This window comes from Cervus elaphus, chromosome 18, assembly GCF_910594005.1.
Source record: "Cervus elaphus chromosome 18, mCerEla1.1, whole genome shotgun sequence".
In the NCBI taxonomy this organism is placed as follows: Eukaryota; Metazoa; Chordata; class Mammalia; order Artiodactyla; family Cervidae; genus Cervus; species Cervus elaphus.
This window is the reverse complement of record NC_057832.1, coordinates 113,191,525-113,208,927: the sequence shown is the minus strand read 5'-3', so window position 1 is coordinate 113,208,927 and position 17,403 is coordinate 113,191,525. Positions and strand designations below refer to the sequence as shown.

The 17,403-nt window shown below is 40.2% G+C and overlaps 1 protein-coding gene across 2 annotated transcripts in view; it reads left to right on the top strand.

The window, feature by feature from the left end:
- Positions 1–17,403, top strand: part of TPK1 (thiamin pyrophosphokinase 1) — a 358,776-nt gene that overhangs the window by 319,930 nt on the left and 21,443 nt on the right. The window contains exon 9 of one of the 2 annotated variants that reach the window (XM_043871994.1): positions 7,763–8,017. The exons of the other annotated variant lie outside the window; for it this stretch is intronic. Coding sequence (XP_043727929.1) covers positions 7,763–7,827 — 65 coding nt within the window. The 3' untranslated portion in view covers positions 7,828–8,017. Of the gene's footprint in view, positions 1–7,762; positions 8,018–17,403 lie in introns of those variants that run through there. 2 annotated transcript variants of the gene reach the window in all.

Below are 17,403 nucleotides of genomic sequence, written 5' to 3'. Positions count from 1 at the left end.
CTGGCCAGGATAAAGGACTTTGTAACTTTTAATACCTATTAGTACATTTTGCAAGTTAGCTTAATGATTCTTTGAATACAATATTACTAATTTGGAACATGTGGTTATTCATCAAATCTTTTTTATTATATAGTTAAAGAGAAAGGATTTGCATAGCAGGATAAACAATGGGTCATTTGAATTCTTTGTATAAACAAATCATTTTAAAGAATTTAAGGATGCATTCACTTTCTTACATGAATTCATTTAGTTACTCAAGATTCATCCCTTATAGCTTTCTTCAGTCCCACCTACTACAAATTGGTATTAACTTCCTTTGCTTTGTTTTTAAATCTCAAACCATACTTGGACTAAATATTTCATATCTTCAGGACTACGTAATAAAGATTGTCTTCCATGAGTCTCAGGCCAATGCAAACTGTGGTCTATGAAACCCAACCCGATTGGAATCCTCTATTTTGACTCATAAGACTCCTTTTTCTGAGCTGACTTGGTTGGACTGACTAACTGGACTTGTCAAGATAATCTAAAACAGATGCATATGGCCACACACTATCAACCCACTTGTTTAGCTAGAATATTTCTGAGAGTGATACCAAGATGATAGAGGCTTGGTTCATCTCACATAGAATTCACCTCTCTGTCTCCTATTGAAGTTCTTCTGGCTGCAGGTCTTAAAAAATGAAAAAATAAGAGAGAATTATGGCTTGGAAAGTGATGTAGGGCTGTTTGCTTGACTGGGTTTGCATTATTCTGAAATTATTTTTAATGCACTTCTAGAAAAGCCTACAACTTAGGGAAATGCAAGGCTAGAGATGGTAAATGCTAACTTCTAGGTCTCTTGTATGATCAATAATAGAAATACAGTCTCTTACTGATGTTAATTCCTGAGGTCCCCAGGAAACATGCCTTATCTGGGGAGTCTTGGCCCAGAAACCCCATAACTGTGGAAGATAAACAGCCAGTTCCCCTCAAAGTTTGTCCACAAATAAAGACCTCAGAAGGCTGTTTCTTTCTGCTGGCTTGTGGGAAGCGCCCCATCTAAGTAGATGAACTTTGTTTATCTTCTGTTTTATTGCTTTAGTTCCTCTTGTAATTGACTGAGAGCGCAGTGACCTCCTCCTGTGCAGAACTGACTCTTGGAAGTGATGTTTCTCCATCAGGGCGCCATGGGGATAAATAACCGATCAGGTGCACAGACAGAAACTCCTACATTTAAGCTTTTGTAACTTAAAGTTGCATTAGTTTTTGGCTATTATGGTTATTTTTAAGCAACATGTGGAACAAATATTCATTACGCTTTTATCCTGTGTGCACATGACAGGAGGTGCTGAGGATTCATGGGTAAGTCTGGTCCTCAGGAAGCTTCAGACCAGCGGAGCATGCTGTCTGCATAAATTGAGCTCAGTGTCCACCCACACCCAGAGACTATCACCAGTGGAGCTTTTCCTGCCCAGGAGGAAGGTTTCTTTTAACTCAAATATGAAGCTTTACATTTTCCAGTTAAACATCTGTAATTGCTTTAGTTTGTTCATTTGTTTACATAGTAGCTTTTGTAAAAAAAACAAACAACTAATTTGCATACCATAAAATTCACGCTTTTAAAGTATACAGTTCTCCCCATTGCTTTTGGCTCCTAACTTTAACTTTCAGGATCATTGTGAATCTCGCTTCTTTCTTTAGTTTACCTCCCTCAGTGTTTTGTCACCCACTGACTGATCTTCTGGGTTTTATTCCAAGATGATGATGCAGACTTGAATGGATATAGTCCCAAGGACAGAACCTTGCGATATTCAATGTCTTTCTAGAAAGCCTCTGATCAGTCCTCTTTGGGGAAGATACTATCTCCAATCCATCTGTCTGTATAATCCTAATTTAGCCCACACTTCACCTTGTTAATCTTGACAGTATGTAAAAGGATAATCTCTGAAAAGTACCCCATTACTGAGCATGACTGAACCATCCTTTTCAGTGATCTGAGTGCAGCAGACAGAACCCCATCCCTGTGCCCTGAGCTGTTTCCTGCGTGACACACGGGACCCTCTCCCCAAGGAGAGCTGAGTCACTGATGCTACACCGTCTTCTCCAAGCAGAGATCAACTCTTTTTCCCGCTTTGCTCAAATGTAGCTTTGAAGTCCCTTATCAATACTGAATTTAAGGACTTTTTGGTTTTATGATCTTTCAGATCTTTTACTTTTCTATTTCCCCATGTTTTAAATTATTCTTGAATAAAGGAAACCTTTCAACTTTTTTTCCAGTGATGAGTCCATCCTCAGTTATGATGATAAGATAGTAATATTTACTATTAATGGCAGAGGATGAGATGGTTAGAACCATTACTGACTCAACAGACATGAATTTGAGCAAACCCCAGGAGGTAAGGGAGAACACAGGGGTCTAGCTTGCTGCAATTGATGGGCGTCACAGAGAGCTGGACATGGCTGAGCAATTGAAAAGCAACAATGATAAAATGTAGAATCCTGCTGTTGGGAGGAGTTCTGTTTGTCTGTCTGTTAGTCAGCACTTCAGCCAGTGGTAGCTGGCTGGTAGCTCCCAGCTAGCTTTCATGACAATTTCAGAATACCCTCATGGCCGCCATTGGCTCCAAAAAGATATCACAGCCACCCAGGTTTCCTGCTTTGGGCAGTTTATCTGATGATTTTCCTCCATGTCCCTTCCACATTTGAGTTAAACTCTTATCTAAATAATTTATACTTTTCTTCCCAGATTTTTGCCTGTATTGTATTTCGAGCCAGAAACCCATCCTTTGTTTAATGTCAGCATCCAGTGAACTGTTTGCTTCTTCCTGACTCTTTTTCTTGGTATAATTTTCTCTCCGTGAGGGCAGCATCATTAAAGTAACACAGTGTCTGTAACAGCATGGATCCTGTCACATTCCCTTGCTCTTACACTAAGGAAATACATCTCACAGTTGGCAAGCAGTTCTTCCTGGGACCTCTTGGCAAACTGGTAACTGTCTTCTGGGGACTTTTCCTAAGCATTTAACAATATTTAGGCAGAAAGACAATAAATGCTAATGCCTTTATTTGATTAGGGATTTTTGAGGCGCTCAGGCAGTGACGTGAGTACTATTATGGTGCGGTGTAAATAGTTTCCCACTCTAATTTTCTCCCTTGGCTCAGTTCCTAAAATTCGAAGGGAGTTCCTTTCCTTATAATTTGTGTTAAGAACCCCTTGCTCCTCCTGCTGTCGGGATCTTTCCTATCCACTGTAAATTGATTCCAGTGGGAGGGAAGGCAAGATAGTAAATCAGGAAGTCGATGCTCTCATTTCCCCTTTTGTTTTATTCAACTCTAATTACACTTTATTTTCCTATAGTAGCAGATTTTCAAAGTTACGTCTTATGAATTTCAATATTTATACATGTAAACAATAAGGAAAAAAAGACTTAACTGCTCTCCCCCCTTCATTTCACACCTATAATCTAATATTTGCCATAATGAGATAAAGATAAATCCTTTTCTCAAAAAGATGACTGTGATTACCAAGTAACACCATTAATAAATTTGCCATTTTAGAAATGAGTAGGTATGTATCACAGAGAAAGGAAAAATGAGATTTTTTTCCTATTCTTTTCTAAGACCAATAGGACCAGGTAAAGGCCTCTGGCAGCCTCCTGGTCCAAGAAAAATGCCCTCTTGCCTTTAAAGCCCCAGCAGGCCATAGCTCCCAGCAGAAATAATTATTTAAGCATCACTTTTCTGACCTCTCTGGGCACATTCACTTAATCAAAATGTATTAGTACACTCCATGTTATACCATGGCTTTGGGTGCTAGAAGAAGAATACTCAACATTTATTGAGCTCTTACTCATGTGCCAGGAAATGAGCAGAAATCTGGGTCTTTCAGGGTATTTTTTTCTGTCTACCCCTGTTGTTATTTTAGAGGGAAAAGGCAAGGATGGATCTTGGGATGGATCAGGTAATTTCAAGAACAATAACACCACCTACTTCATCTGTTTGTTACAAGGACTGTGTAAGTTAATTTAGCTACAGCTAAAGCTAGTTCACAGCTCAGTAATGCCGAACTATTTTTAAAGTTAAGAAATAAAGGAAGACGAGTTTCTTCCACAGGTCAACCACAATAGTAGGCACTGAGAATACACCTTGTTTTGGGGGGAAAAGTCATTGGTGATCTTAGTACAGTTTCAGTGAAGTAACAAGTAGAACCTACATTGCACCTGGGTGTGAAATGAATGGAAATTGAAGAACAGATAAGGAATCCCAGTGTCTGTTCTCTGATGTGCTTAAGAGAGACAGATGGAGAGCTGCAAGGGGCTTGGAGTCAGAGAGGGAGTGACAGAGTTTCAGATGGTAGAGCCTTGAACACATCTTGGTGATCATAGTAAAAAGGGAAGAGATGGGAAGAATATGAAGAAATGAGAACGTGCTCAGTAATCAGTAGGTCAGAGTGTGAGCCAGTTGGAGACAGTGGGATCCAGAGCATCAGACAGAAGAAATGTTTCCTTCTCTATGGTAACTAGGGGAAGGGAGAAATTAACTGACTGAATGAAACTATAGCTATTGGGAGTGAATGCTGAGAAGATGCTGAGGCAGTTCTTCTTGGGCTTGTTTCCCTAAGAAATTGAAATAGAATCATATCCTCAGAGTGGATAATACAAAGTATAGTGTAGAAGGTTTTGAGTATGTGGAAGTTTTTAAATAGTAGTTATCAATTAAAAATGATTGACCGAGAAAAGAAAGAAAGATTGCCTCAACAGAGGACCTAGCAGAAGATGAGTGCTTTCTCTTTGTCTTAGTCTCACTGTGGAAATAAATGAATGCCATCCAAATGAGAACAAGAGTGACTACTTATTTATAGTCACTTGCAGAGTGGCCCAAAGGCAGGCTGAGGAGTAGGGAAGCTTTATAGTGGGAAGTGGAAGACTTGAAGTCACCCTGATTAGAGTCTTGGCCTGGAGAAGCTGCAGGCCAGGCTAGCTAGAAGTGGACTCTCCTGTGTAATTGGTTAGAGGAGCATGTTTGATGTACAACTGTTAATATAACTGACACCATCTTGGGCCCAGACAGTTCCTCCTGTCCTTCCACTGACCCTACCTAGGACTGTGTGATAAATCATGTCTCTGTTGTCACGGGGTTTGTAGTTAATAGATATTGTTTAGCAATCACTAAGTCCAGGTGGCCTGTATGCTTTGCTGGTCTCCAGACAGTGACAAAAACCTTTGCTGATATATTGCCAGTGCCCACAGGACTGGTGACCCATTCATAAATCTTGACCTAGAAATGCGCTTCCTGTTTCCAAGCACATACCCCTAGACCCTAACCATGAAATTGTCCCCATGGCCCCTTGGTGGTACAGAGTGCAGCTTCAAATGGTTCTGCACATTGTCTGCCCCATCTTAGCCTCTAAGTCACCCTACAGTAAACTGATCCATCAATTATATGGAACGTCCTGCCTCATGTTTTTGGTCTCAAGTTAGCTTCTCAGTGTGGTGAGCACTTCTCATTCCCCTCCATCCTCCAATATTTGAATTTCTTTGGCTGGTCTAAAAGTTGAAAACAGGGACAAAAATTGGGTAATTTGTCAGTTATTGATCAAGTCTTAGCTACTTGGGTTCAGTTGTTATGAAATTATTGTTTGGCTTCATGGATTATTAATAGATACAGCAGTCTGACTTCCTGGGCTGGTTACTATAGATAGGAGGTTGGCTTCTTCGGCAAGTTTTTGCAGGTTGTAGGTCAGAGATTCTGTTTACATGTGGTCTTTCCATTGTCTGTCTGTATACTCAGTCTCTCACCACTTTATCATTCTGAAACTTAAAAGGTCCTGCTGCTTAGAATCTGTCATTCCTTTGTGTGTGTGTTAGTTGTTCAGTCATGTCCAACTCTTTGTGACCCCATGGACTGTAGCCCACCAGGCTCCTCCGTCCATAGAATTTTCCAGGCAAGAGTACTGGAGTGGGTTGCCATTCCCTTCTCCAGGGGATCTTCCCAAACCAGGTATTGAACCTGGGTCTAGTGTGTTGCAGATGGATGCTTTACCATCTGAGAAGATAGAACTCAAGAGACAGAAGAGACCCGGAAAATAGTAATGGTATAAGCATAAGGAAATCTATAGGAATACAGTTTAGGAACTAATGGAAATTCAAGCTGTACTGTAAAGGAAAAGGTTTGTGTTTTTTTTTTAACCACATCATTTCCCGCCTTGCATAAGGTGAACCTAGGCCCTGTAAGTGGAAGAGCAGGCCTGATGTCTCAGGACATAGAGACTTAGGAGCTCACCTAGCAAGACTGAAACTGAGACCCCAGGGAGGATGAGGGCTGTCTCCGCTACCTGAGACTTGATTTCCAGTCCAGGGTTCTCATCTTCACTGATCTAAGACCTCCCCATCATCAAGCATGTTGCAGATTTCTCCTTCAAATCTAGAATCACAGAGTTCAAATAATGCAGGATATTAACTCAGACCCTCCACTAATGACTCCACAGAGCTGTATAAAACCATGATAAACCTATTGTGAAAACTTACTATTCATAATGACTATTCGGGCTTACAAGAGTTTAAGGGGAATTTAAACTTACAGATCTATAACCATATCCATGATAAATGTTATGATTAATGTTATATCAGAATATGCATACTTTCAGGATTACTGTTGAAGAAATTCCCTTGTTCCCTTAAGACATGTGAGGAGCAGTTTCTCTGATAGGAGAAACAAGAGTGTATTACCACTGATTGATTATATAGTAAACCTTTACCTTGCCTCTCTTCACATAATGAATCTCTCTTCTCCTTACTGCCTGATGGGAAAATTTAATGGGATGTTTCCTCCAGTAGTAAAACCACTGAGCCATAGAGAAAGTGCTTTTTACATCTAGTGAGGGAAACACCTTGATACCAGCTAGGAAGAGCCACGACTTCTACATAAACGTTGTGCTAAATTGAAAAGCTTAACACAACACTTCGTTTATCAGAAACACATTTCTCAAAGTTTTGTCCGTGGATCTGTGGTATTTTATGACATGAACTCAAAGGCTGGAAAGGGAAATAATGGGAACAGGGTTCTGGCCATGTTCCCCTCTAGTGCTTCTGGACTCACCTTTCAGGTGGCCGAGAAGCAATATTAAATAAGTTCTGGAACACCTGGAGTTGGCATGCTTCAGTTGTCATAACCATGTAAGGAAATGCTGAGTTCTAGGAAAAGAAGTCAGTAAAAGATCCTCAGGATGGATCAGTACCAAAGGAGTGTGGGTTGGTCTGTGTCTTGGCTTTCTGGATGCATTACCTGATACCTAGACCCTGGGACCTGGTAGAACAGACACCAGATTCCCGGTCAGCAGTCATTCTGGATCAGTACTAAAGTCATTCTCAGTCTTTATGTTGGTTGTTGTATTCAGATACTCATTTATTCATTCAATAAATATTCATTTATTCATTCAATAAATATTTATAATAAGTCCACCTTAGACCCAGCACTCTGCTAACTATGCAGTACAATGGAGAGCAAAACAAACCTCATCTCTCCTGGGCTTCCATGATTCTGAGTAATGAGCAAACTTTAGAATTAATATTTTTAAGATAAGTATTTTTGCATGATGTAAACAATTAGGGATTCCTGGTTTTCACTGGAATTTGTCAAATTGGCAGACTAACTTCTACAAGTTGAGAACAGCTCTACGCATAATTATAAAATAGCATCCTTCACCTCCTTATCATAAAGTTTTTTTGTTCATGGCACCAAGGCTTTGCATTTGCACGTAACACTGCACCCTTAATTCCAGCCAGGCGTCCTGCCAGCATGCGCTATGACGTCAGTCTCCTCCTGTGGAGCACAGCAAGTCCGTGACCACAACGGAGAATGGTCAGCGTAACCCCCTTTCAAGCGTTCTTACTGAATGCCTGCTTAGTCCAGTGTTTCTTACCTTTGTAAAGCTCATGACTCATTTTAATAAACTTGAAAAGATCACTCTTAATGTCTGATTTTCACAATAAATTTTACACTTAACACAAGTGCAATTCTAAGAATTTTTTTCAAACTCTACATATAGCTCCCCCGTCTACCCCTAAGAATTTAGTCTTTTGCATCACAAAGCATATGAATGTCTATGTAGATGACAGTAACTGGCCTTTGTCATATATTTTTTAAATGTTTAAAAAAAAAAATCACAGGTGTACAGAGAGATATTTCAGGTATCCTAAAATGGCAATCAAATCAACACAACAGAAATTTACTATACTCTTTTTTAAAAAGGGCTTTAAGGGACAGTTTTTCCCCCACTGTAATTATATTATCTCTTTAACTCCAAATGTCATGAATTAGCTGTACGGGAGAAACTCAGAAGACAGTGTAGTGTTTTGTTTCCTGCAGTGATCTCCTGACTGTTGCTGAGACTGTGTAAATCTCTTTGCAGACTGGGTTTTGGCTACATCAGAACAGAAAGTAGATCTTTTTATCTTAGTATTTTAGAAACCAGTAACATATATCACATACCAGGAGCATGGCTTTTGCAATTTTTCACAAATGTCATGTTTGAAGGTGGAACTACATGCAGTCAATTGCACTGTTAAAAATTTAATGTCTCTGCCTGCAGAATGTACCAGTATATTAATTTAGTGGTGCATTACAACTCTGCATTTGAGGGTCATGAGCTTATATCACCAACTCTGGTAGGTATCTTCTAACAAGGTTCAATATGATTAATATATGAGCCTTTTATTTTAGAGTAAAGATATCTTTTTACTTAGATTTTACATATTTTTCCATGTTGTATAAAATCATTTACATGCGGATTCTTTACCAACTGAGCTGTCAGGGAAGCCCCATAAGCTATCTTAAATAGTCCTAAATAAACACATTACCATTCTTGCATTGCACATTATAAGAGCCATACTAGACTAATTACTGCTTAAAAAAGCATTTTGCATTTGTGCAAAACTTTTTAAAATCTGTCCCTTTTTTATTTAAAATATTAGAGCAGCATAAAAAGATCTACCAAAATAGCAGCCATAGAAAACAAAGTAGCATTTATTTAGAACACTGAAGCACATTTAAATCCTGAATCAAGAAGAGATCGATCACTCTTTTGGGAAAAATGCCCAGGAGGGTGCCAGGAAGAAGTCCACCTGGGCATCCATCAGAGACAGATGTGTGTCCAGATGCCTGACTTCATGCCTGACTTCATGCCTGGATCTAGAGGATGCTCATCCCTGGTCCCAGCTGAAAGTCTACACATCTTTTGTAAGATGTTTCGAAGGAAAGACAGTCTACCAAGATGGCTTCTTCATTCCTTGACAGGGAAACAGGGACTGAGTTAGGTTGTCTGTATCTCTGGGCTTATTTGGAAAAATAAGACTTCTATGGAATGAGGGCCAGAAGAGACAGAGTTTACCAGTTCAGATTAATGCCTTCAGCAACTCGGAACCAGTCCACAGTCCTGCAATGCATTCTGTAGGAAATGCCCCTTTGATTCAAAGAAAGGAAACTGCCATGTCTGTCAGGAAATAGAAAGTGGGACATTCTAGCACTAATGGAATGTGACTGTGACACAGGAGGCTTGCTGGCCACTGCTCAGAAGTGAAGCCACCCTAAAGCCAGCATCAGAGACAAACGTTATTCCAGATCCGTCAGGCAGCCACTGTGCCCAAGGAGAAGCCACTCTGTAGTCACTCCTTGGAAAAGCTCAACTAAGTGCAGAGAACAGAGGCCTCACGATCATGTCCGTCATCTCAGCAGCCGGGGATCTGCCCGTAATCGGAGGGCATCACAGGCATCCTAGTGAGCGTTCGTGAGTGAGGACCACAGGAGCTCAGATCAGACACGTTTTTCGAGATGATTGAGATGTTCTAGGAAGAATATGGGGAAAGATAGTTACTGCCCTGGATTGCTTCTTGGAAAAAAAAATGTCTGATCAAGAGCAGAAAATTGAGAAGTCACAGTTGTAACCATCAAGAGGGTGGTTTGGGATGTTCCGTCTACTATTGATGGGACCAAAGTGAGGAGCTTAGATCTGCTCATCAGCAAGGCACAACCAGGACCAGAATCAGAGGGGCCTACTGGTGAGGCCTCTTACCGACTAGATGCCAGATGGCATCAGAGGAACCAGGCATGTATCTTCCTGTCAGGGAAAGATGCTAGCAGGGAATATATGGGATTGTTTGTTTATTTCTTAATTACTAATATAGAAAAAATATTCTCAAGCTGCTTCTATATGTATATACTTAACGGTTTAACAGTTTTTAAAAATAATTCAGTTTTTTAGCAATGATTGTTTTTACTAAATAGATTGTTGTAAATTTGGCTGTATCATGCCAAATAAATATCACTTCTTAACCTGCAGCTTTGATATAACTTTAGCTTATAAGAATTATATAACTCAGGTTTTGAGGAATGATTTTTTTAATATAACCAAAAATCACCATTCTCCATCCCTTTTTTACAGAAAAATGTTATAGTCATCTGATTTGGGTATACCTGATGTCAGATATTTTGAAACATTAATTTTCATTCTGATAGCTGAAAATACAGCCACTCTTTACAAATTAATTTTTTCCATTTTCTCTAGTGATAGAGATCACTTTTTTTAGAATTACAGATAAAAGCCCTGGCATTTAAGCCTTCTTCTATACCATGAAATAACTTTCCCATATTAAAAGTGAATGTAGATTAGCTGCCTTTCAACTTAATTTTTACCTAATGCATTTCCTATAGATATAGCACAGCTTAGCAACTAAGCAACAACAGAGCCAAATGGACAAAGCTCTGAGCCTAGGATCCTAACTGGTCAAAGTGCGAGCAGCTTCATTTTTATCTGTGTTAAACCACTGAACTAGATCATAGACATGGGCCCTTCCAGATTAGAAATTCTGTGATAAAAGAAGTCAGCCCAAGTCATATACCTGATGGGGAGAAAAAGACATTTAAACATTTAACATGTGAGGATATACATGCCACTATTCCACTGATACAGTAAATGCTAATTAGAAAGTCTTAATTTGAGCCTGGGATAATATAATATGCAACCTTTGTATGCAAATAGTTAATGCAAAGCAAGTTCATCAAGAAAGGAGAGAAGTTCATGCTGCCAGCAGGAAGGGATCCATGGTATGAATATTGAAAAGTGGATTGATTATTACAACTAGAGCTGGAGGGAATATATTACTTGTGCATTAAAGTAGCTTGCTTTTAAGAATGGCTAATATTTTCAGACTCATTAGAATATTCATGTAATAAGATGCCAGCTATTTCTAATGTGAAATATTATCATTGTGTATCAGTGAGAGGAAATTAAAAATGGAAATAGGTCATGATGAAATTTATTAGAAAAGCTGTATACATTTGTACACTTATGGACAAAGAAGACACTGTTTTATTACCCTCACCATAACAAATCGTTTCTGTTAGTAATAAAACATTTGACGTAAGTGTGGTTTTTCCTAAAAGACAGTGGGCAGACTCTCACTAACTGAAATTCTGTTCTAAAAGTAGCCACATAATCTAATGAACTCTGCTTTGATCATAAACACCTATCTACTGTTTCTGTCAATATTTTTCTACAAGGCAGTGAAAAGCAACTGTGACCACTGGGATTTCGTTTTCAAGTCTCACAAGAGGTTCAAGCTGAGAGGTATCGGAAGGATCATCTCTCACTAGAGTTGATGTGGAATGTACTGATGCCCTGGTGGGAAGAGCACTGGAGGTAGTGGGAGGCAGTCCCAGGGAACCGCAGTTGACGTGGAATCTAGAGAGGGCGGGGCCCGAGAGGACGCAGGGAGCAGGCAGCAAGGGAGATGCTTTCCTGTGGGAAGCAGGCATTTCATCAGCAGGGGGCCCCCGGGGAGCAGCAGGTCTAGCAGAGTTATCCAGACTGAGCCAGAGTCTCAGAGAGATTTACATGGTTCATCAGAACTTCAACACCGTTTGCAAACTCAAGGACTCAGAGTCCTCGGATTAATTTAACTAAGAAGTGTTGCCAGCCACAGAGGGAGAATCCGCTTCTGACGGCAGCCGCCCTTTACTACTAAGATTTATCAGTGTATACATGCAGAGATTTTTCTAATTCTTAGGTGGTGAAAATAATAGCAAGTTTCCTTTTCACATATTGGTGTGTGTATTGGGGGAGATAGGGATATGTGTAAATATGTACACTGTTACAGATATTTAAAAAAAAAAAACCCTCATTGTAACCTAATAGGGGTACCTTGTGGTCAGAATTTGTAAACCATTCTCCAAAGTGGTCCTGTTTTTCCCTTTAGGGAGAGGTTCCTTCTACACATGGGTTATTTTGAAAATCCATACCATTTTGTTTGGGGTTGTTTTCAAGTAACAAGAAAACTTAAATATATATGATGATGTGTGTGCTCAGTAGCTCAGTGGTTTCCGACTCTCTGCGACCCCATGGACTGTAACCCGCCAGGCTCCTCTACCAGGCCTTCATCTCCTTTTGGGGTCACCTGGCTTTATTTGCATGGATACCCCTGACCTTGTCCTCTCCAGTGTCACAAACCAAAACATGTCTTTGTCTTTATGATTTCCACACTTTCACCACTTTCATCTACACCCAAAGTGACAGCTTTAATCTACCTCCTACCATCACATACTGTCGCCAGTTGAAATCTATACGGTTATCAATAAGGTTACTAGGTCCCTTCACCAATTAGAACAACATATATCCTAGTTCTTACCAATGTCATTATGCATGAAGCATGAATAGACTGGGCTTCCCAGGTGGCGCAGTGGTGAAGAATCCGCCTGCCATCGCAGGAGACTTAAGAGACTCAGGTTTGATCCCTGGGTGGGGAAGATTCCCCTGAAGTAGGAAATGACAACCCATTCCAGTATTCTTGCCTGGAAAATTCCATGGACAGAAGAGCCTGGCGGCTACAGTCCCTGGGACTGCAAAGAGTCAGATGCAGCTGAGCACAGCACATAAATAGGCTGGTTTATAGACTGGTTTAATCGAATCTTATTCAAGTGAGTTATGTCCTTCAGAGCAGTTTTTGGGGGCTGCCCCTGTCTTCTTCCAGCCCCACACATGTCATTCTTCTCATCTCGTCCCTCACAGCATCCTGTAACAGTCCTCCCAGTATGTTTATGCCTTTTCCTAAGCATAATGTTTATATGTTTTTTATTTGTCAGTCTGCTAAGGGTTATCTGATTTGACTGGTAAATTCTAAAACAGCATAGATTGTGTGGATGTCACCTGCAGGTTTGAGATTGATGTTAAGTAATTATCCTTTGCTACCTCACATATTCTTTTCTTTCTTCACTTTTCTATGCCATTTCCATCTGTTTGATGGACTTAGAATAATCTCTGTTGACATTTGAAGGATAGAAGCAAATGCCACTTTAAAGCTGCTTCCGTGCAGATGAAATGATGATAGTACAACAAATTTTCAATACTTTATGGAGAAGTCAAAGCCCTTCATGGACATTAACCCTTTCATCTTCACAACAGCTGTGGTAGAGGTAACCAAGGACAGCTATTCCTGGCATTTTGCACGTAGATGCTGAGGTCGCCTGAGGAACTTTTAGAAAAAGCCCTAGAATATTACAGTGGGAAGTTCAGCCCTGTTTTCTTGGTTGGTACTTGAGGCCATGAGCACAGAATGACTTGTCAAGTGTTCTACAGCCGGTCAGCAACAAATTGGGATGACCTCTGCTATATATAGCCAACGTTCTCCCGCTTGTGTGAATGTTTTGGGGGCACACCAGCACCCACAGGTGGCGGGGCAGGGCCCCGGAAGGTGAAGGAAAACAGAGCAACGTACATCCGCTCAGAGCGGCCTTTGGGCAGACTAACGTCCGCCTCTTTGCATGCACACTTAAATCTGGTACGGACTCGTCACACTGAAAAATTTGGGGCCAGTTCTACACAGATCATTCATTTTGCCACCAATAATGAATGTAAACAGGTCACATTTTATGGATTTGGAGGGCCCTTTTTACTTCATAAACCCAGAAAGTATTTTTTTTTTTTCTAAAAATAGCTTTATTTGGCTCTTTAACTGCAATCTGGGGCCTCTGAGAAGAATTTAGTGCATTTAGTGATCTAACACATTTTCTTTTTAACAAAGAAAAATGATAACTTTTCTTTATTTTGGAGAAGCCTGAGCATTTGGAAGTCCTAATTCTGGGAGGCATTTTTCTAACTGGCCTAATCAGCCTTGATTCCCCCAAGCAGCAGCATTTCCTTGATCTGTGTTTCGGACAGCCGGCTGTGGAGACAGGACACAGGAAATGTGGGAGATGGGAGAAAAATTGAACATCAGGAGCCTTCTAATGAAGGCTCTAATCCAAGGGCAAGGAGAATGTGTGACTTCTGAGAGATGAAGATAAATGCAGCCACTTTCAAAGAGAATTATAATAGCCCTTCCTTAGTCATTTGAGTTCAAGGAAGGATTAGTTGTCAGGATAGAGAGGTGACCAGTGCTCACCTTGGGAGGAGTCTACAGATGAGGATTTTTGAGAGATAACATCCTGAAAGAAAGGACTTATTATCAGAGCCCTGCATAACAATGAGTAGTAAGTCTCCTCTTATCACTGCCCAGGTGCTGAAAAGTTCTGGGACATAATTCAGGTTAATTTTCAGGTCCCCCTGCATCAATAAGTAAAGGTTGTCCTTGCTGAGCTTCAATAGGTTGACAAAGGAAGGACTCCTTCCCACATAGCAGGCTGAACGCTCTGCATCTCTCTTGCGTGCGTGTGTGCTAATTTGCTTCAGTCATGTCCCACTCTGTGACCACATGGGCTGTAGCCCCCCAGGCTCCTCTGTCCATGGGGATTCTCCAGGCGAGAATACTGGGGCGGGTTGCCATGCCCTCCTCCAGGGGATCTTCCTGACCCAGGGTTCTAACCCGCCTTTTTTATGGCTCTTCCAAGAAGCTGTGATGCAGGTATCAAAGGCCAGGTGACTTCTTCCTCAATCTGGCATTCATTGTCTTCCATTCAGATTTATTTTAAAGCCCTTCAAATCAGTGAGCATCTGTCTCTTGCTTTGATTCTTATAATGGCATCACTTCAGCTTTGGGGGAATCAAGAGGAACAAGATGAAAACACTTTCCCTCCACAAGTTCTTAGCCTGTTTCCAAAATTTTTGTCCAAATTTTAATATTGGAATTTTAATTTTGAAACATTTCAAACCTAAAGAAAAAATTTAATACAGCAAAATCTATACTCGTTTTACCTGTATTTACCAGCTGTTAACATTCTCCTGTATTTCCATTTCTGTGTGTGTGTGTGTACTTTCTTTCTGAACCAATTCAGATTATGCTGAATACATATTTGATCCTTGAAATCCTTCAGCTTGTATATCCTAAGATCAAGGATATTTTTTCCTATGAAACAGCAATGCTATTATTATCTATTCCAAAAAAATACAGCATTGATAGAATAGTGTTATGCAGTCTATACTCATAGACTATGATGTACTCTATAATACACTCTTAATTTTCCCTATAATGTACTCTTTGTTACTTAGGAAAAAAAAAACATGCATTGTGTCTAATTGTCATGTCAGTTTAGTCTCTCTTAAAAGTCCAGAAAAATCTCTTTTCCATCTTTCTTGACGTGACCGGCTAGCTTGTCAAATGCTTCACAGTCTGCATTACTCTGACACTTTCCCCATGTTTATGTTCAGCTGAAGCCTCTTTGGCAAAAATTACTACAATAAGTGATGTTTTCACCCCAGCGTTGTATCGGTAGGCACATAATGTCAGTTTGTCCTTTTACTGGTGATGCTGAGCTTGATTGCTTGGTTAAGATGATGTTCACAGGATCTGTCTGCTACCTTCCCTTTTTTTTCAATTAAAAGTACTACATGGAGTATTACTTGGAGACTGTAAATATCTTGCTCCCCAACATTTTACTCAGTGGTTTTAGCATCCAGTGGCAGTCCTCACCTGAACCGGTTATTACATTGGAAGGTACAAAATGATGCTTTGCTAATATTCTGCTTCTGTTGCTAACTCCTTTAGTAGTTGACAGTCTTCAGTAAAGAAGAGGTTTTCCTCTCTCCACATGCCTTTGGAGATTCTTTTTATTACTGAATATATTACTTGTGTTACTCTCAGTATTCTCTATCTCAGCAGTGTAGGAGTGTATCTCTATTTCTTTGCTCCACACTCTGTCCAGCATTTACTGATTGTAGACATTCTGATGATCATTCTGACTTGTATGAGGTGATATCTCATTGTAATTTTGGTTTGCATTTCACTAATAATTAGTCATGTGGAGCATCTTTTCATGTGCTTTTTGGCTAAACTTGTCTTTGGAGAAATGTCTATTCAGATCCGCTAGCCATTTTTGATTGGGTTTGTTTTTTTTTTAATATTGAGACATTTGGAGATTAATCCCTTGTTAGTCACTTTGTTTGCAAGTGTTTTCTGCCATTTTGTGGGTTGTCTTTTTGTTTTGTTTATGGTTTCCTTTGCTGTGCCAAAGTTTTTAGGTTTAATTAGGTCCTGTTTGTGGAATTTTTTTTTTAAATTTTTATTAGGAGGTGGATCTAGAGATATTGCTGTGATTTATGTCAGAGAGTGTTCCGCCTATGTTCTCCTCTAAGAATTTATTGGTATCTAGTCTTACATTTAGGTTTATTAAGGGAAAAGCAAGTAGCATGGGGGCTGCTGGCAAGCAGGTTATAGGGGAGGAGCTAGACGATGAAGGGCCTTAACTGTCAGGCCGTTATGTGTAGGGTCGGGGGCAGGAAGCTTAAAGGCAACTGGAGTCCCTCAGTATCCTTTCACCTGAGAGAGCTGTGATCAGACAAGGCATTTAGAGGAGTGGGAAGGAGAGGTGATGATTTGGAGTAAGTGGTACAATTAGAGGACTATCTGCCACATGTCCAGGAAGGAGTCACAATATTCCTTACGGGATGTGGTTTATATTCTACTAGGGCGTCCCAGGTGGCACTAGCGGTAAAGAATCCTCTATGACCCACCTCCCAGAACATTGGAAATAAAAGCAAAGATAAACAAATGGGGCCTAATGAAACTTAAAAGCTTTTGCACAACGAAAGAAACTATAAGCAAGGTGAAAAGACAGCCCTCAGATTGGGAGAAAATTATAGCAAACGAAGCAACAGACAAAGGATTAATCTCAAAAATATACAAGCAACTCCTGAAGCTCAACTCCAGAAAAATAAATGACCCAATCAAAAAATGGGCCAAAGAACTAAACAGACATTTCCCCAAAGAAGACATACAGATGGCTAACAAACACTTGAAAAGATGCTCAACATCACTCATTATCAGAGAAATGCAAATCAAAACCACAACGAGGTGCCATTACACACCAGTCAGAATGGCTGCTATCCAAAAGCCTACAAGCAATAAATGCTGGAGAGGGTGTGGAGAAAAGGGAACCCTCTTACACTGTTGGTGGGAATACAAACTAGTACAGCCGCTATGGAGAAGAGTGTGGAGA